The sequence below is a fragment of the Lepidochelys kempii genome, chromosome 26 (assembly GCF_965140285.1).
Source record: "Lepidochelys kempii isolate rLepKem1 chromosome 26, rLepKem1.hap1, whole genome shotgun sequence".
NCBI classification, from domain to species: Eukaryota; Metazoa; Chordata; order Testudines; family Cheloniidae; genus Lepidochelys; species Lepidochelys kempii.
This window is the reverse complement of record NC_136405.1, coordinates 10,790,761-10,809,180: the sequence shown is the minus strand read 5'-3', so window position 1 is coordinate 10,809,180 and position 18,420 is coordinate 10,790,761. Positions and strand designations below refer to the sequence as shown.

At 42.8% G+C, this 18,420-nt stretch overlaps 1 protein-coding gene across 1 annotated transcript in view; it reads right to left on the bottom strand.

Moving 5' to 3' along the window:
- Positions 1–18,086, bottom strand: part of ANTXR1 (ANTXR cell adhesion molecule 1) — a 181,156-nt gene extending 163,070 nt beyond the window's left edge. The window contains exons 1-3 of the mRNA XM_073325259.2: positions 17,612–18,086; positions 2,178–2,249; positions 1,105–1,176 (exon numbers count right to left, since the gene is read on the bottom strand). Coding sequence (XP_073181360.1) covers positions 1,105–1,176; positions 2,178–2,249; positions 17,612–17,763 — 296 coding nt within the window. The 5' untranslated portion in view covers positions 17,764–18,086. The remainder of the gene's footprint in view (positions 1–1,104; positions 1,177–2,177; positions 2,250–17,611) is intronic.
- Between the last annotated feature and the right edge of the window lie 334 nt (positions 18,087–18,420).

Genomic DNA, 18,420 nt, shown 5'->3' with positions numbered 1-18,420 from the left:
TGGAGTGAGACCTCTTTTCTGCTCTGAAGAATCTGCAGTCTCAGATAGATGGGGAAAGCAGGGACAAGACAAGATGTAATACACTTGTGAATATTAACTGAATATTCTCTAGAAGAGAATAGCCTTCTACTGCTGCCAACTAATGGAGTTACTCCTTTTTGCTCAAGTGGCAGACGTCTGTGCTTTGGTGCTCAATGTCCCGGGTGCTGAGAACCCATGGTAGGGATCATTACAAAGGCATGGGAGAACAGTTCAAGTAAAGGAAGGCATAGGGAGGATAGTCAATGAGGCAACCCAAGTACTGAGTTATCCTAGAAGAAGCAAATTTAAGGAGGGACTTCACCTAGGTTGCCTGCTAGAGGGGAAACAGTTTCAAGAGCCAGTGGTAGCATAACTGATGGTACGAAGCTGGGAGCAGGAGCAAGAGAGGAACAACATGGTAGGAATTGGGAACAAGATGGGGAATAGGGGGAAATTAAAGCAGCAGGGTAGATTATGGGGAGACCATACAAGACTTTGAAGAAGAGGACAAAAAAGCATGAATTTGATGCAAGAAGAGAAAGGAAAGGATTTGCTGGGACTCAATGGCGGCGGGGGGTGGGTGGGGGGATTACTGGCTTCCCCTTCCTCCCCTGTCACCCATCTCCATGGCCCATTTAGCCCTTTGCCTCTGTACTGAAACACTAAACAAAAGCCAGGTTTCGTAACACAAAGTCAAACCACTGGACAGAAAATGAAGGGGGGAGGGGGGAATTTCCACAGAAAATTTGAAGTTTTTGTCAAAACTAACAACTTCTTCAGGTTTCAGCTGAAAATTCTGGGTTTTTCCAACTTTCTTTTCTCATGAAAAGAATCAAAAATTTTCAAGGAAAGTAGACACTATCGGGGGGGGACGGGACGATGACAATTTTCCATGAAAAACTAGTGTTGATTAAAATTTTCGACCAGTTCTTCCTTTAAGAGCCTAACATACATATCAGATGTTAAGTACAGCCAAGTGATTTAAAGTTATCGAGTCATTTGATATGAAGCCAGAATGCACTAGCCGGGAAAAGTGCAAAAGGAAGGACGTTGCTTTGTGCTATTGCCCCAAATTCTTCTTACCTGTCTTCAGTTAACCTCATTAGAGTTGAGCCTCTAGTTGAGAAAACAATGAATGACATCCTCAGCTGGGGGCTGGAGAAGGAGAACAGACAGAAATGAGAGTGAATGATTTGCAATCCATTTCTCCATTCATTTACCTAGTCAATATTTCTCCTCTCTCTTGCTTTACTCTTCTGGCTCCTCGCAATGACTCTTCACTGTGCCACGGCTCCCCTCCCACCCTTTCTCTGTCTTGTCTTCTTGTAAGACCTTCGGGGCAGGGACTCTCTCTCACTAGATGTATGTACAGCGCCTAGCACAAAGGGGGTGCGATCTTGGTTGGGACCTGTGACTGCTACCATAATAATAATGTAATCATAAGAAGATGAAGGCCTAAACAGAGACGGCTGGAATCAGCAGATGGGAGCCTTATGAAGTCTCATTCCTCCTTGCAAAACCATGGAAATTCCTAAGCAGTTCCCTCTAGAAGTGAATGCCATTCCTCTTTGCATAATTTCCACAATGAGGTTATGCCACAGAAGCAAGTTTGTACACTTCAGTGTCCCCTTACCACTATGTGGAGGAGGGAGGAGATTTGCTTGTGTCTTTTCACTTCTCACATTGGACTCGTGACCCACAGGCTCTCCCCACAGCTACTGCAACATTCAAGGGGTTTGGAAAGACATTGCTCCAGATCACTTTCTGCAAAGACAAACTCCACTCCCCCTCTTCCACCGCATGGCAGCTGAGAGCCTTAGAGGTAGCTTTACCCTCCCCATGGTACCTCCACAGGATGGTATACTCTGGCCCATAGAAATTAGAGATAGAAGTGATTTATTTGCTTATCTAGCCCATCTTCTGGGGCTCAGTGAATTTGCAACAATTGCTGCTCACCTCTGGAGTAATACCATTGAAATCAATGGAGCATCTTGCATAAAAAAAGCAAATAGGACTCAATCCCTTAAAGTGACCGAGGGTCCAACTGTCAGCTGGTATGAATCAGTATACATCCTTATGTACCACGTGGGATCTGACCCCGAGTTCGCAGCTCACATCACCCAGTTGGGTTTATCTGCAAAACCAGCATTTCTTACCTTATGAACTTGTGGGCAAGATGTTCTACAAAAAAATAGATTTCATTCCAGTGGTGCAGGACGCTTCCTGACCTGGGAAAACAATCATTGCAGGAAATATTAGTTTAATTTCATATAGTTAGGCCACGGCTTTATTATTTCCCAGCCTAATGTATTGTTATACATCTGTTTATCTCATCATTTCTTTTACAACTAAAATTACACCTAAACTTCTTCAACCAAAACTCCTTTTTTGGTGTTTCCTTAAAGTGGGGTTAAGGGGAGGTGGGGTGGAAATCGCATCATATCTCAGACACAACTTTGAAACGCGAAGCATATAATTTATACTGAAGTTGAGCATTTGAGGCTGCTTCTTGACAAGAATATATGGCAGCTCTGTTAGACCTTTAACTTGGCAGTAAGCAAATAACCCAGGGTTAGTGCTGATCTATTTCACTGTCAAGTAAAATATTTTGGGTGGATTCCACTGGCTTACTCACTGTGTCATTGTGCCTAGCTTTCAGCTTGAGTGCATTTGGGGAACATAATGCATTTGGAAGGAGGGAAAGATTCCTAAATCTAAACCACTGTTTCCATTGTGCTGGTGACAATGAGAGGTAAAATATCTTAGACCTATAATTCAGCCATAACTGGTTTATTCTCTAGCATTGTGGTAAAAACCTGTAACACACTGCTGGGATACTCAGAGCTTTGGGCCACAGAGTTATCTATCCACCTCAGCAAGAGTGAGTTTTGCTGGAGATTAGACTGTCTGTCAGCTCCCTGCCATACCAGTCTGTCTTCTTCACCAGAAGACTCCTCAAGGCTCTCCTGGCCTAAACCTTACCAAGCAGGTGGCAATCAGTGAATGCCAGCACCCAAGCTCCTCAGAGATTTTTTTTGCAATGCACAGCCCCCGCTGCTGTACATTGACAACAGATACGTGCTCTGTTAAAGAGCCTGTACATCACAGCTTATTAATTTAACAGGGGTAAATACACCCTTCCCTTCAAACACAGCACAGAATTGGTTTATAGTAAAAGTAAATTGAGTTTATTAACAAAAGAGCACGGATTAAGTGATACCAAGTAAAAGAGATAAAGGTAGAGATGGCTGCAAGCAAACAAAAATGAAAACACACATCCAAAAGTCTAAAAATTGAGCTAGCAAGATACGGTCTTTGTTCAAGATGGTTTCTTCTCACCCAGTCTCCTTTCCAGCTTTTTTACTGGCCAGGACCCACCACAGAGATCAAATCACTTTGTTTCTTTGTCTCTGAAGATGAAGGATAAAGATGGAGTCTCTCTTTGCTCCTTATAGTCCCAAAGAGGCTGCCTTTTTCTTACAAGTCAAGAAGGCCTCCTGGGGATTCAGTCTTCTGTCTCTCTCCGGGGTACAGGAGCCATGTTAATTCTCTGTCTCGTGAGTTCAGGAGCAGGATAACCCCCAGTGGTTTAGTCTGAAAGCTTTGGTTACAGCTAACGTGTAAACTGAGGTAAAGCCACTTTCCTTTATCTGGGGTAGACCTGTTTGTCACCTTTACCTACACTAGACTGTCTTGTCTTAAATATGTCCTACTAACATCATACAGAGGGAATTCACAACTTCACATATAATATTAATACATGCATTTTACAGTAATATTAATAACCAGCATGTTATTAGCTTTGATATCATACTTCACAGGACCTATTTCATCAAGATATTATTGCAGTAGTGGGTGGGGTGCGAATATAGGGGTGCCTAGGGTCACACTGATTGGGCCTTAATCCTGCTCCCAGTGAGTTCACAGGGAGATTTGTCATTGATTTTAACTGGATTGGAACTGAGCCAGGAGTTTTCCTTTTTACATTGATAAACAGCAAAAAAGCGAGGTTACTAGAGAATCTATGCAGCAAGTCTGTTTATCAGTCTATGCATAGATTTGTGCAACCCTCACTAACACTGGTGAGCACTGACACAAGTACTCTCCTTGAGTTTACATTGTTTCAGCCTGCTCGGTTGGATTTTTCTTTATTCTGCCGTTACAGTGTCTTATAACAGAAAGAGCAACAATATTCCTGTTAAAGGCTGAGTTGAATATCATCCAAGAGACTAGAAATGTGGAGGTTTGGGACTGGGCGTGGATAAGCTTGTGAAAAAAAGGTAAATGTATCTAACATTTCTCTGTTATGTCTCCTCTCTGGGAAACCAGACTGAGAGCCATAAATGAAATCATCACAACATGCAGAAGCTGGTGCATACAAGTCCGGTCTGGCTGTTAATGACGTGACATCACTTCCCTGACTAAGTGCAATGCAAAGCCAAGCCACAGTGTATGGATTATTCATAGATTTGTTTCATTTTTGTTCACAGCAAGTCAGTAAAAACCTGATTTACTTTCTTGTACTGAGACCCCGAACCATAGCTCTGCTACATGGCTTTGTGCGCTCTTCAGTTTAGTCAATGACACTGCAGTGCTTTCAGGCTTGCATGTAAATTCATAGTTTCAGATGAAACTTGATCATGGGCCCTCTTTCTGCTTTCAATGAAATCACTGGGAGTTTTCCCATTGACTTCCGTGAGATCAGAATTTGGACCCCAATAATAATACCTAGCTCCAATACAATACTTTTCATTGGTACATATCAAAACACTTTACAAAAAAGGGGGGGGTCATTTACAGATGGGGAAACTGAGGCATAGAGAGGCAAAGTGACTTGACCAAGGTCATACAACAGGCCAGTGGCACAGCCAGGAATTGAACCCAGCTCTCCCAAGTCCCAGTTCAGTGCTCTTTCCACTAGGCAACACTCCCTCTCTCTACCAGAATCATCATCTACCGACCATTGTTGCAATCCGGTATTCCTGTGTTCCTATTAGAAGCCTCTGAACTAAACTGGTTTTCACAATTTTTTTCTTAAACACAGTGAGGCAGCTGAAAATGAGAAACAGACACAGAGCCCATACGGTATGTAGGTCGTTATATAAAATGGTGCCATTTTCCATGGCTCAGAGAAGTCCTGGGGTGGTTGTTCTTTTTTTTTTTTTTTTAAGCACAGCATTAGCCAGAACTGAGCTTAAAACCCAGTTGCCTGAGCCAGTTGTATGCCAGCTGCCAGCAAACTACATTCGCTGTTTAAATGTTTGCCTTTGTGATTGTTGTTCCACTGGACTTGGTTTTAAGCGGTTTTGGAAAAGGCAGTTTTCTGTTACGCACTGCTTTTTAAATTCCCCACATAAGCTGCAGTTTCAATTTCACCCTCCCCCCATCCCTTTGGAACAAGAATCCAAACATCTAAAATTACAGCTCTTCTTTTTCCATGAAACCTTCCCACACATACATTCACACACAGGGGAAGAACAGCACAAGGTCCAAGACCAGCAGAGATTTCACATGTGGGTTTAGCAGAGCTTTTTATCCTTCTCTCTATGATGATATTTATAAAAACAACTCACTTGCCCCCTGCAAAAAGAGCCAGATTCTCATCTCAGGTAGGGAAGCGTTAATCCAGAGTCAATCCATTGTCTTCAGCAGAGTTACACCACTGTGAGGTCAGAACTGGTTCCCCAAAATTAAATCTTTTGCATATAACTGACCGCATGCCATTGCCTCTGGTATAGGGCTTCTCAATGGGGGGAGGGTGGGTGCCCCCTGCCCTACTGGGGTAACAAAAACATATTAGGGAGTCTAGTTACTGCTGAAAGGGAGAGGGGTCCCTGCTAGATGGGAAAGGGGTGCTGCATGTATGCGTGTGGCGTCACTATATGGAAAATGTAGTGAATGCTCATTTTACTCCATCATCCTTCTTCTTATACAGTCATTTCTACTTTCAAAACTCTTTACAAGCTCCAAGTAACTAATTGTCATGACACCTCTTGTCTGATAGGTAAGGATTGTTATGCCCATTTTTATAGATGTGGGAAAGACATGGGGATGTTAAGTGACTTGCTTGAAGCCTGAGAGAGAGAGACAGACAGAGAGCAGGTATCCAAACTGGGACTGGAGACCAGTAGTTGCTGGTTTCCCAACCTGTTCTCAGACATTTGACTTATCAAAAAATTCTTTATCTAATGGTAGTAGCAGATCTCTTACCCTCTCTCCGGGCCCTCATTAACTTACACACACAAAGCCAGTACATTACACGGTGCTAGCAAACTCCAATCAAGAGCTATTATACTGTGCATGCATTGAAGAGCTTGTTAATGCTGAACCCACAGTCCCAGACACTAGTACCAAATACTGTAGTTCCACCTTCCTGTATATTATCCAATAGTGTGGCCTCTGGGACTGTGGGTTGCCCAAATGACCCAGTGGAACTGTTTGTTATTGGGTATGCTCTCTTCAGCCAGGCAAACTGGCATCACAACTGTGTCTACAGATGCAACAGCAGCAGCCTCACCAGTGAGAAGATTTTCAGGTCTCCTTCCTGTACATATTGTTCTGTTGTTTGGTTCTCATTTCTGAGCTGTGGTTAGAGCCGGGGACTCAGAGGCCGGTCTCCCAAGTTCTAGTCCAGGTGCTCACAACCGAGGCCAGATTGTCCAGGGAGCTCAGCTCCCATCCAAGCCACTAAAGAAAGATCTGATTTTCCAAAAGCAACCCTCATTGTGGCACTTGCTGCCTGATTGGCAACAGAGCTCAGCACCTAAAGGTACACCCAGAGCTCTTTTGAAAACCTGGCTACTTATTTTGGCACTTAAACAGGACCTGAGCTCATATGAAAATCTAACCACTTAAGTTCTCCATGCCTCCATTTAAAATGGAGATGGGGATGATCACCGGGGCATTGCAAACCTTAATTCATTAATACACATAAAGAGCAGCAATATCTGCAGATGAAAGGCATAGGCCAAGTATTATTTTGTAATGACAATGAAGCCTCTTTGACTATCAACTTCTCAGCGTATGTCTACGCTGCAATTAAAACCCTACAGCTGGCCAATGCCAGCTGACTCAGGTTCGCAGGGCTTGGACTAGGGGCCGTTTAATTGCAGTGTAGACATTCGGGTTCAGGCTGGATCCTGAGCTATAAGACCCTGTGAGGTGGGAGGGTCCCAGAGCTCGGGCTGAAACAGATAAACATCCCCAAAGTCCCAGCCAGCTGGTACGGGCCAGCCCTGGGTGTCTACTTGCAGCGTAGACATACCCTCAGTTATTCAGCCACCCCTGCTTTCCGTTCTTCCTCTTCTCAGCGCTTCTTCATCCTGACATTTAGCCACGGCAAGTCCTACCCTAACAGCTGCATCAGACATGGTTTTATTCGGAGCTGCTTACTTGGCACTGTTTGTCACTTGCTCTTTATCCTCAAAAAAACTCTCAAAAGACAGCAAAATCTGGAATTCAAAGGCTCTCCTTTAGACAAAAGGTCAAATCCTTCAATCCCTGCTTGCGATCTCATCTTGCTCATGCTGAAGGCGATATGACTTTTGCCATTAACTTCAATGGAAGGAGTACCGAGCCTCTTTATTATTATTCTTGCTCTGTGGGGGTGGGGGAAATCTCATTGACATCAATGGAAGCTTTGCCTGAGTAAGGACCCGATGTCTCTGAAAGGATCCCTCGAATCTAATAAAAGAACACAGGAATAGCCAGAGCAGTGAGTGGTTTTGGCTTTTGCTTCAGAAACATACGTCAAACTAGGAAGGGTTCACAAGATCTGTGTCCCATTTAGCTGATCCCCCCCAGACTTTCAGGAGGTTCAGATATTTGGTTCCAGTTTCACTCATATCAAATAGAGAAGAGCGTGGTTTTGCTCTTGCAAGCTCAAAACCTGGTGCAGTTTGGATCCATGTCTCAAATTTAACCAGTGGGCAGTCATGAAAAAAATAACAAACCCCAAACCCAACAACTGTTATAATCAACCATAACAGCACAAAATGCTATAGCTTACGATCACATTACTAGCAGTCTTTTGCACCATTGCTGCAAAATGCTATAATAATTTTTAAGTACCAATCAGTAAGTTGTCTGAATGGGATAAGCATTTCTATAAAGCCTAACTGTATAAAACAAAACATCTGAATTTGTTATGTTTATAACTGTAGATCTAGCAAGAAGAACAAAATGATCAACCAGCCAACATGATGCAACCTTATGGCTTGTACAGTATGTGTGCAGAACAGCTAAGAAATATCATCATGAGAGTGCCAGGAACGCTCTTTACTGCAGAAAAAATGCATACTTGGAGTAGACTTAAACCATTATGCCTGTAGCAAGTAGGTAAATTCCACTCTCAGTGACAACAGCATTTGGTAAATCCAAATGAAGTCCATGGGAGGCTAGAAGATTTACACTGGTATAAATGAGTACCAGATCTGGCTCAGAGTTTCTATCATTGCTCAGTAATGCCCTGATTCAGGAAAGCAATTCAGCATGTTCTTTAGTCCAATGGACTTTACTATTTAAAAGTATGCTTAAAGTTAAATATGTGCTGGAGTGTTTTCCTGAATTGGGGCCAAATTATTATTCATGCTCTTTACGTCAATGTCACCCTGCCATCCACAGTGTCCAATTCCAATGACACTTGTTTACACTTCCAATGACACTTGTTTACACTTCCACTGGTTTTCCAATGATGCCAGTGGAGTTACACCAGTGTATGTGAGAACAGAATCAGGCCCATGGACTTCATGCAATCAGGGGCCCCTTTTGGCCTTGGAATCTATGAATCTAAGCTCATATCTACTTGTATGTATATGCCCACAGCAGACAAAACAAAATAAAGAAAGGTGCTTGGTTTAGAGATTGATGGAGGTCAGATTCTTCTCTCAGTTATGCCCGTGCAAGTTTGGAGTCACTCCGCTTCATTCCATGGCTGTCAATGAGAACTGAATTTGGCCCAGGAAATTTTGTTGCAGCATCTTACTGCGCTCTTTAGAAATCAGTATGGTTTATTGGAAGAGCCAGCCGCTTCATTCCATCTTCCCAAGTATTGCATGAGACATTTGGAAAAAGCCAACAGGCTTGGACATACCCCATCACTGTTAGCAAAGTGATTTAACTCTATTGTTTAAGCTGCACTTAACACGAGGCCACTCACTAATAAAGACCAGCCATTAAATATTGTGTGATCTGTGTGATCCGGGCTTGCTCGAGTGCAACTAGAACAGAGTTCAGTCCTTATGACTCAATGCAGTCCAAGTCGAAGAGGACAAGAATTCCACTGAAGTCAGTTCGCCTGTGATTATGTCACAGCTGCCATCATGTTTGACATCAGGAATTGAACTGCAGGTCTCCAGAGCTAACTGCAAATGTCTTTACAGTTTGAGTCAAAGAATCAGGCTCATTAGTAGTGAATCAGTTACAATCCCTGATCCTTTGTAGACCAGGCAACAGACACTACCAATCCCTGGCACACCCACACCTTGAATTCTGCCTGCAGTTCTGGTTGCCCCAGCTCTAAAAAAGATATATTAGAATGGGAAAACATACAGAGAAGGGCAACAAAAATGATTAAGGGCATGGAACAGCTTCCATATGAGATGAGATTACAAAGCCTGGGACTTCTCAGCTTGAAAAAAGAGACAATTAAGGGGGGATGTGACAGAGATGTCTAAAATCATGAATGATTTGGAGAATGTGAATAAGGAAGTGTTATTTACTCTTCACATAACACAAGAACCAGGGGCCATGCGGCAAAATTAATAGGCAGCAGGTTTAAAATAAACAAACAGAAGTACTTCTTCACACAATGCAGTCTGTGGAACTAGTTGCCAGGGGATGTTGTGAAGGACAAAACTATAATGAAGGTCAAAAAAGAACGAGGTAAGTTCACGGAGGATAGGTCTGTCAATGGCTATTAGCCAAGATAGTCAGAGATAGAACCCCATACTCTGGGTGTCCCTAGCCTCTGTTTGCCAGAAGCTGGGGGTGGATAACAGAGATGGATCACTTGATGATGACCTGTTTTGTTCATTCCCTCTGAAGCACCTGGCATTGGCCACTGTTGGAAGACAGGAACTGGACTAGGTGGACCATTGGTCAGTAGGGCCATACTTATGTTACATTTATCCACAGAACAGGTTCAGAGACAGCTGAACTACAAGCTTCTCCACAGTCCTGACAACACACCTTACACCTCATGTTAAAGAAACACACCTAATGGGGAGCAAGCAGGAAGCTCAGCCTATATGCCTTGGTCACCCTAGTGAGACAACCAACAGCTGTGCCAACTGTGTGTGGTAGACACCAGACCATTACAAACTGGATTGAGACCTTTCACAATGGTCACCAGCCATCAGACAGTAAAAAAGCTTTTGTCTCAAGTGACCTGGGACAGATTTGGACTGGTTCCATAGAGGCAAAAGTGTCTTCATTCCACAGAGCCTGTATCTCTGCTGACTAAAACAGCTAGAATAATACTCTCTGTTCCAGAAAGTTCTGTGGCTGGTTTTTGCTAAAGCTTTGGTTTCTCCCATGGGAAGAATCACCCCCCTCCCCACAGGAAGGGGTTCCTGGAGGACAGTCTTGTCTCTTGTGTGATGTCAAATGCTTCTTATTTTTGTCTGCTTCCCGTCACTTGGGGAGCTCCATTTCCCCCTTTACTTATACTGGTGCAAATGAGGAGTTACAGGAGTTATTTAAGTCAACGGAGTTACACCAAGTAACACTAGTATAAGGGAAAGAAAGATCTAGCCCTTTATTTGTTAAATGTACTTTTAACGGTGGGAGTTCATTTCAATGCGGTTTGTTAAAAATAGAATAACTGGCTGGACGGACAATGAAAGGATCACAGGAAATGGCTCAGATTACTTGCCTCCCTTCACCGCTGTTCTATTACTGCCTGATTTTTCATCTGGCTCATGCCAATTTTTGCATGCGCACACCTGTTTGCATTGTGACAAAGTGCCTCCTCTACCTTGGTGGGTCTTGCACTTATTGGCGGATTTGCTCACCTTGGAGCTTCACAGCAGCCCTCAGTTTGGCCGTTTTCATGAACCCACAGTCCAGGTCGACTCCTCCTGCGTCTGACCAGGAGTTGGGAGGATTTGGGGGGACCCCGGGCCCGCCCTCTACTCCGGGTTCCAGCCCAGGGCCCTGTGGAATGCAGCTGTCTCGAGTGCCTCCTGGAACAGCTGTGCGACAGCTACAACTCCCTGGGCTACTTCCCCATGGCCTCCTCCCAACGCCTTCTTTATCCTCACCACAGGACCTTCCTCCTGGTGTCTGATAATGCTTGTACTCCTCAGTCCTCCAACAGTCTGCATTCTCACTCTCAGCTCCTAGCACCTCTTGCTCCCAGCTCCTTACCTGCACACCACAAACTGAAGTGAGCTCCTTTTTAAAACCCAGGTGTCCTGATCAGCCTGCCTTAATTGATTCTAGCAGCTTCTTGATTGGCTGCAGGTGTTCTAATCAGTCTGTCTTAATTGTCTCCAGAAGGTTCCTGATTGTTCTGGAACCTTTCTTGTTATCTTACCCAGGGAAAAGGGACCTACTTAACCTGGGGCTAATATATCTGCCTTCTATTACTCTCCTGTAGCCATCTGGCCCGACGCTGTCACAGCATGCATTCACCGACAAATCAGTTTCATGCATTTGTTTGTGTGGGGGGGGGATGTAAAATGCCTGCTGTTCTGAGAATCCCTTTGAAAATAAGGCCTTTAACCTTGGGCTTGTAAATGACACAGAAAATATTAGTGCCAGCTTTTATTATTTACCTCTCTAATTGCCAGTGTTCAAGTGGCTGGTACCCAGGTAGTCTGGTGCTGGACATATTGTAAATAGGATGGATAGATGCATTTGTCAATCATATGCTGCAAAACTTTTCTAGGTTTGTTAGATAACAGTGAATGGCACAAACCAACAGAAAGAATGGTCTGGCCTATCATGCTGACCAATATCTTCTCATTGTTTCCTTGTGCTCCCCTAGCTGCCTGTAGCCTCCTGTTGTCTCTTATCTTAGACTTAGATTGTAAGCTGTTTGGAGCAGGGAGCATCTTTTTGTTGTGTTTGTACAGCACCTAGCACAATGGCCCACGACTGAGTCTCCTAGGCATTACTGCAATTCAAATAATAAAAAGGTGACGTGCCACAAGAATTCAGCTCTCCCAACAACTAATTCACACAAACATCCAAAACTACACCCAGCTTCTTTATTTCCATAACACTCTGGTCCAACATAATGAGATACCAGGAGAAATTTCTTCATGAGTTCCACTAAAGCATGATCTAATTAATTAATCCAAAAAGAAATACAGTACAATCTAAAAATACCAGTGTTAAAGAACATTAGCCCCCTCTAACTGCACCGAGCAGCAATGCAGTTTATGCTGTATAATCAAAAATATCTGCCTCCGGGTACATTTTGCCAATAACCCCTTAAAACCAGGGATGAAAAGAAGTTCCTGTTACTTGCACACATCTGTGGAAAACATTCTGAAGTCAGAGAAATCTCTGATTGGTTGAGCATGTTGTCAAACAGTAAACCAGCCAGTCCAAAAATTCCCTTTTTTTCTATCCAAATAGTTGTTCTCACTGATGGTACCTGTTGGAATGAGCACTGCATACTATATGGTGATAGTATGTACTTGCAGGCCTGGGATAACTTCATATTTCTTACCTAGGAAACCCCTCTCAACAACGAAACCAGAAGAAAAGGTATAGATTGAGATTGTCAAAAAACGTCTCGGGGATTTAAACCCAGGTCCTGTATTAAAACTAATGGAATATCTGGATATAAATACCCTAAAGCAGCTTTAAAAACTTCAGCTCAGGTGATTACAGGGCTCAGACCCCATTGGCAATGAACATCTCAGGCAATATTGAAGGTCCTGATTTCAGATATTGATCTTTTTCGCTGCAGAAGTACAAATATCAGGATTAAAATAAACCACAATGGAAAGTCATTTGTTTCTCTCACTGGACCAAAGCTTGAGTTCCTAATGCAAAGCCTAGCCTCCTTTCTCAGGCAATATTACAAGTGGCTACATCCTAGGTGGTTCTCAGCATCCAGAATATCCACTGATGTCTCAGGAGAGTGCCCTTTGAAATCAACAGGAGTTTTGACTAAGTGAATTCAAACCCAACACTCAGATCTGTAACCTAAGGGATCTTTGACTCCTCTCTTGCGCTGCACATCCAGACTGTATCCAGATGTTGCTGCTTCTTCTGTAACATTTCTAAGATCAATTCTTTGCGTGCTGTTCAGAGAGTCAAAACTCTTATCCAAGCCTTCCTCATCTCCTGTCTTGATTATCATAAACAACTCTTCTCTAGCATACAGGACATCCCATTGTACCCCTTCGGTGCACACAAAACCCAGCTAATAAGGTTGTCTTTTTTTCCTGTCATTCTAACCACCTAATCCAAAACCCACTGGGAATCTTTCCATTGACTTCAAATCTCTCCATTGTCTCCTTCTTTTTCAACACAAACTCAAGCTTGAACTTGGTTCCTTGTTCAAGCTTCATTCATCTTCAAGACCCTTCACAACTTTTCCTTCTGTCTTATTTCCCCTATTTCAACCTGGATCCTCTTCTCCATTGGTAGTGATAACGGTCATCTGCCTGTTTGCTTGCTTCCCACCTGGACCTTCTTCCACAGTGCCCCTTATGCATGGAATGCCACCCCTCATCTCTTCTGTGCTACCCTCTTCACCTTTAAATCTCTTCTTGAGACCGGTTTCTGCAAGATGCCTATAAGAAATCCAGCACTGGCAATTGATGAGTCTCATGATATTCGGTGTTTTACTTAGATACAAGTGAATACAGGAGCACCTCAGCTGTGTTGTTGTTTGTTAAATAATTTTCCAGACCTCCTGGTTACAGAGAAAAGTTTGAAAATGTGACCTGATTAGAACTCTAAAGGCTCAAACACCAGAAGAAACGTGTAAGAGTTTGTAGGATTGGGGCTTTAGATTGTAAACTTAACTAAGAAAAAATTGATTGGACATTTATATAGAGATCATGAATATTCTGAGTGTTCATAATTATCATCATCATCATTTTGGAAGGGATATTAAACTTCAGATCACCAGCCCATCTCTAACTACCAGAGATCAGGATGAGACGTAATGCAAGGGGGTAGATTATCCCACATCTGCTACTGTGGGGTTCTCACTTCTTCCTCTACCGCATCTGTTGTTGGTCACTGGCAGAGACAGGAGACTAGGTCTGCCAATTCCTTGCTTTCTTAACTCTTCAAGGCAGGAAGCATGTTTTCATGTGGGTTTGTACAACGTCCAGAACAATGGGGAACAGTTCCTGATTGTACTTCTAAGTGCACCCGGATGTGAATAGCAATGAGATCAGGATCTGCTTCACTGTCTTCATTTGGATCTGCCTTAAAAATAATTAAAGCCCCAGTGATAAAGGACCCTTATCAGGAACGGGAAAGAGTTTCATTCTGAGACATGGAATGTTAATTTTGATGATGGAAGAGATCCATTAAAATATTAAGCAACCTACTTTCAAGGATGAAAGAAATAATATTAAAAAAAATAAACACAGCCCTGGAAGTCAAGCAATGCTGGAGCCCTCTCCTGACTCCTCTGCCTCAGTGCCTAATTCGATTTATTTCAGAGTAGCAGCCGCGTTAGTCTGTATCCGCAAAAAGAAAAGGAGGACTTGTGGCACCTGAGAGACTAACCAATTTATTTGAGCAGAAGCTTAGATTTAGTATCCATTTAAATCCATGTCATGCCCTTTAACCATGCTACTTGTACAACATGGCACGGCTGTTGTCGGTACTGCATGCAGAATCTCATGTCAGAACCCCGACTGGCTCTCAGAGCTTCCCTCAGGCTACAGCAAAAAAAAAAAATATTTACAATAAGCATTGAAAAAAAAGGCCATTGCAGACTATACTCAGAATCTGTGCCATCATGCCTTGTCCTTACGCAGGGGGCTCTGCATTATTGTTATGGAGTCCCGGCTACCCACTTGATACACTGTTCAACTGAACGTGTTCCCCCAGACCATGTACAAGAGAAGCATCCAGGCTGCAGACAGAATGGTCTGAAACCCTGCATGCAAATTGACCATTTCACATGGTGGCCAGAGGGACACAGAAAGCCAATCGTTCAACCGATCAAGAATAATCCCAGTATTCTCCTTCTGTCTTTATGCCCCAGAATGATAACATGAGAGTAGGAAACTGATTGACTGCCTAAGACATGTGGGGTGACCCTGCTAGGGAATCACTGAGGCCAGTTGTTATTCCCCCATGCATCCTAAGATAGTGTGGAATGGTTTCCTATAATTTTGGCAGCGATGGATACCTGGTGAAAGCCCATCCTTCTGAGATCTCCCAGCCCCCTTCCCCCCCACCCCCACCGGGCCACATGACCTTGTGTTGCTAAACCCTGTCCGGAAGCTGAATAAGAACGACCCTGCAATCACCAGGATGAAGAAAAGATGCCATTTTAAAAGGTGCCCTCCCCACGCCAAACAAAACGACGCCTAGACACCGCTGTCAGGGTAACGTGTTAACTGAGGAGTAGACCGTGGGTTCACCAGGTACACCACAGATCACTGCTCAGCCACGCAAACATATATGGGCAATTAACCTGATAGGATGAGAACAGGCAGCATATGAACATGGGGTCAAATTCAGACCCATTGTGCCTGACAGCAACTCCACAGAAGTTGATGGAATTGCATCCACTTATATCAGGGCTGATGGGGACCAGATCACCCATTTTTTGGAAAACATAAAGAAGGTATAAAGGAGGTGGTAGCTTTGGTCATTTCTTGCTACTCTCTATCTAAGGTGTTTGGATGGCCCACTCCTGCAGAGTGCTGAGCACCCTTTGTGAGGTGCTGATCACACCCATCTCCCCAGAGGTGCTCAGTTTCTTGCAAGATCAGGTCCACAGAGCATCCAACATGGTAGTATATAAGCACTGTGAACCTGCTCCAAAGCCCATGGACATTTTTCAGTGGGTTTTGAATCAGGCCCTATCTGTGACCCTTTCTACATTAAAGAATTTCGCATCAGCGAAAAACCCAAATGTAGAGAAGCTGCACCAGTGCAAAATGAGGCTTACAGAAGAGTAACATGAACCAGAGATATACATGTACTGGTGCAGCATTTCTACCTTTGGGGTTTCTACTGGCTGAGCAAATTTTCACTTTTCCACCCAAGTTCACAATCCTCTGAGCAAGTCTAGCAGGTTACGCTTTTTGTGTCATAAGAGGATGCCTTCGATTTAGATGAATGTCTATGAAAATTAAACTAACTCAGAGGTATAACAAAGCATATCTTCATAGAGGGGAAAAACCTCCAGCCACCTCAACTTTAACTTTAGGGGAAACTTAGTGTATGTAAGTAATCTGCAATAGAAAACATACTCAACTTTTTTTTTTAAAGCATTGCTATGAAATCTGGTGATAAAAGGAACTATTCCAAATGGCAGAACTGAGTGACCAAAGTAATAAAAAGCTGTAGGTCGGAAGAACTTTTTCGTTGGATGAAGTAAAATGAAAATAAATCACTTTTCCCATGAGTATTCAACATTCTGGTTTTCCTAAATAGCCAGTGTATTTACCTTTTTTTAAAATCAAGTATCTTGCTGCATAACTAACTGTAATTCAGAATGGGCTTTTGTACTAATGGAATCTGGGAGCCACTGCAAAATACAGATGGGGTTAACTAGTTTCTTTTCCACACTTTTTTGGAGAGCTTCCTATCTTTTCAACTTGTATATAGTACAATTTGAAGGCCTTTAAATTACAGCAAGAAGCCACCAATGCAAAAACAATGATGCATCATGTGAGTGGTAAATAACATGAGTAAGCATTTATCCTCACTGTATACTAATGGTTAGTTAAGCAGTAAAAATACGCATTTCATTAACTGGGAACAAAGAAAATCTGACTGAGAGCTGAGAAAAACTGGCCAACTTTAAAAAAATGCCTTAAGAAAGTCTATACATTTTCCATCACAGTGAACAAAATCAGATTTTCTTTGAAACAGAGTATTCAGCCCTTAAAGAGCTGTTTTTTGTCAGCTAGTCACTTAAACTGGAACATTTGGATCTAATGGGGAAAATGGTTGAACAGTAACACTTCAGGCAGACTGGTATTTCCTCTGAAAGAGGTGAGCTAAAAATTAATGCCTCTGGTAACATTCCCCAGCCATCTCCTTTTAGAAGTGCCTCAACCTTTGCAGGTCAGAGAAAAAGCAGATACAACCAGGTTTTTCTCCCTCCCTCCCTCCCATCCTTCCCCACTGCCAATGTTAAGACACTGTAAAGTATCCACTATAGCATCTACACTAGTCACAATAAGAAAACATTTCAATTCACAAAGCCGGGCAAATCTATGATATATATCATTGCAGAATAACATATTGTAGCTACTGTAGAGGTTACCAAAACAAAAATAAAGCCATAACTGTAGGACCTTTTTCAGGTCCCTTGGAGACATGATGTCTTTTATAAACCCTAAGTCAAACCTCTTTTAAGTGCTAATTGATCAAATTTCCGTGCCTTGGTGAAGGATTCATCTAAAACAAAAACAAACCAACTTACTTGTCCAAAATGAAGTACAAATCAAATCCACCATAACAAGCAGGACCTCCATTCTCTTTATTTCCACCTTGTCCATCACAGGCTAACACAAACGTTGCGAAGAAGAGAAATCTGAAGCCGAATCTCAAGACTCTTTGCTTTGCAATGGCCATTGTATCCAGAAAGGGGGAAAAAAAGTTCTCTTCTTCCAAAGCTCCCTTATTTCACAGCCTTCTCCAAAAATGCCATTCAGTGCCTTTGAAATGTATATACATATATTTTGCTCCTTAAACTTCACTTGCAGCAATTGTCCTTTGAAATTGCAAGACTTTTTCCCCTTGTTTCCCCTGCAGTTCTGTTTCTTGGTTTCAGATTTCAAGATGCACAATACTGTATTTGGCTTTTTTTATTTAAAGGGACTTCTCCGTCACTCTCTCATGCAGCTCTCTGAAAGCAGTATCATTGTTTTGCTACAGGAGAAACTACTTCCTGACAATTCTTGCTTTGCCCCAGATTTCAGAGAATATGAGAAGGGTTTGGAGTGTTTCCTCTTAATTATTATTGTTATTGTGGGTGGTGGGTTTTGTTTTTTCTTACAAAAGAAAGTTCAGAGAATGCCATCTTGTGGTGAAGTCCTGACGAAACAGACTGGAGCTTCTGAAATGATATTAATTAGAACACTCATGCCCGGAGCTTACAAAGTGCATGGTGCAGCAATTTTGGTTGTATACATGTGATCCTTCTTGCATACGTTCATTCACAGGCACACATGGGACTACTCACTTACATAACATAACACACACACACACGTGTTTGGTGTTTGCCATCCA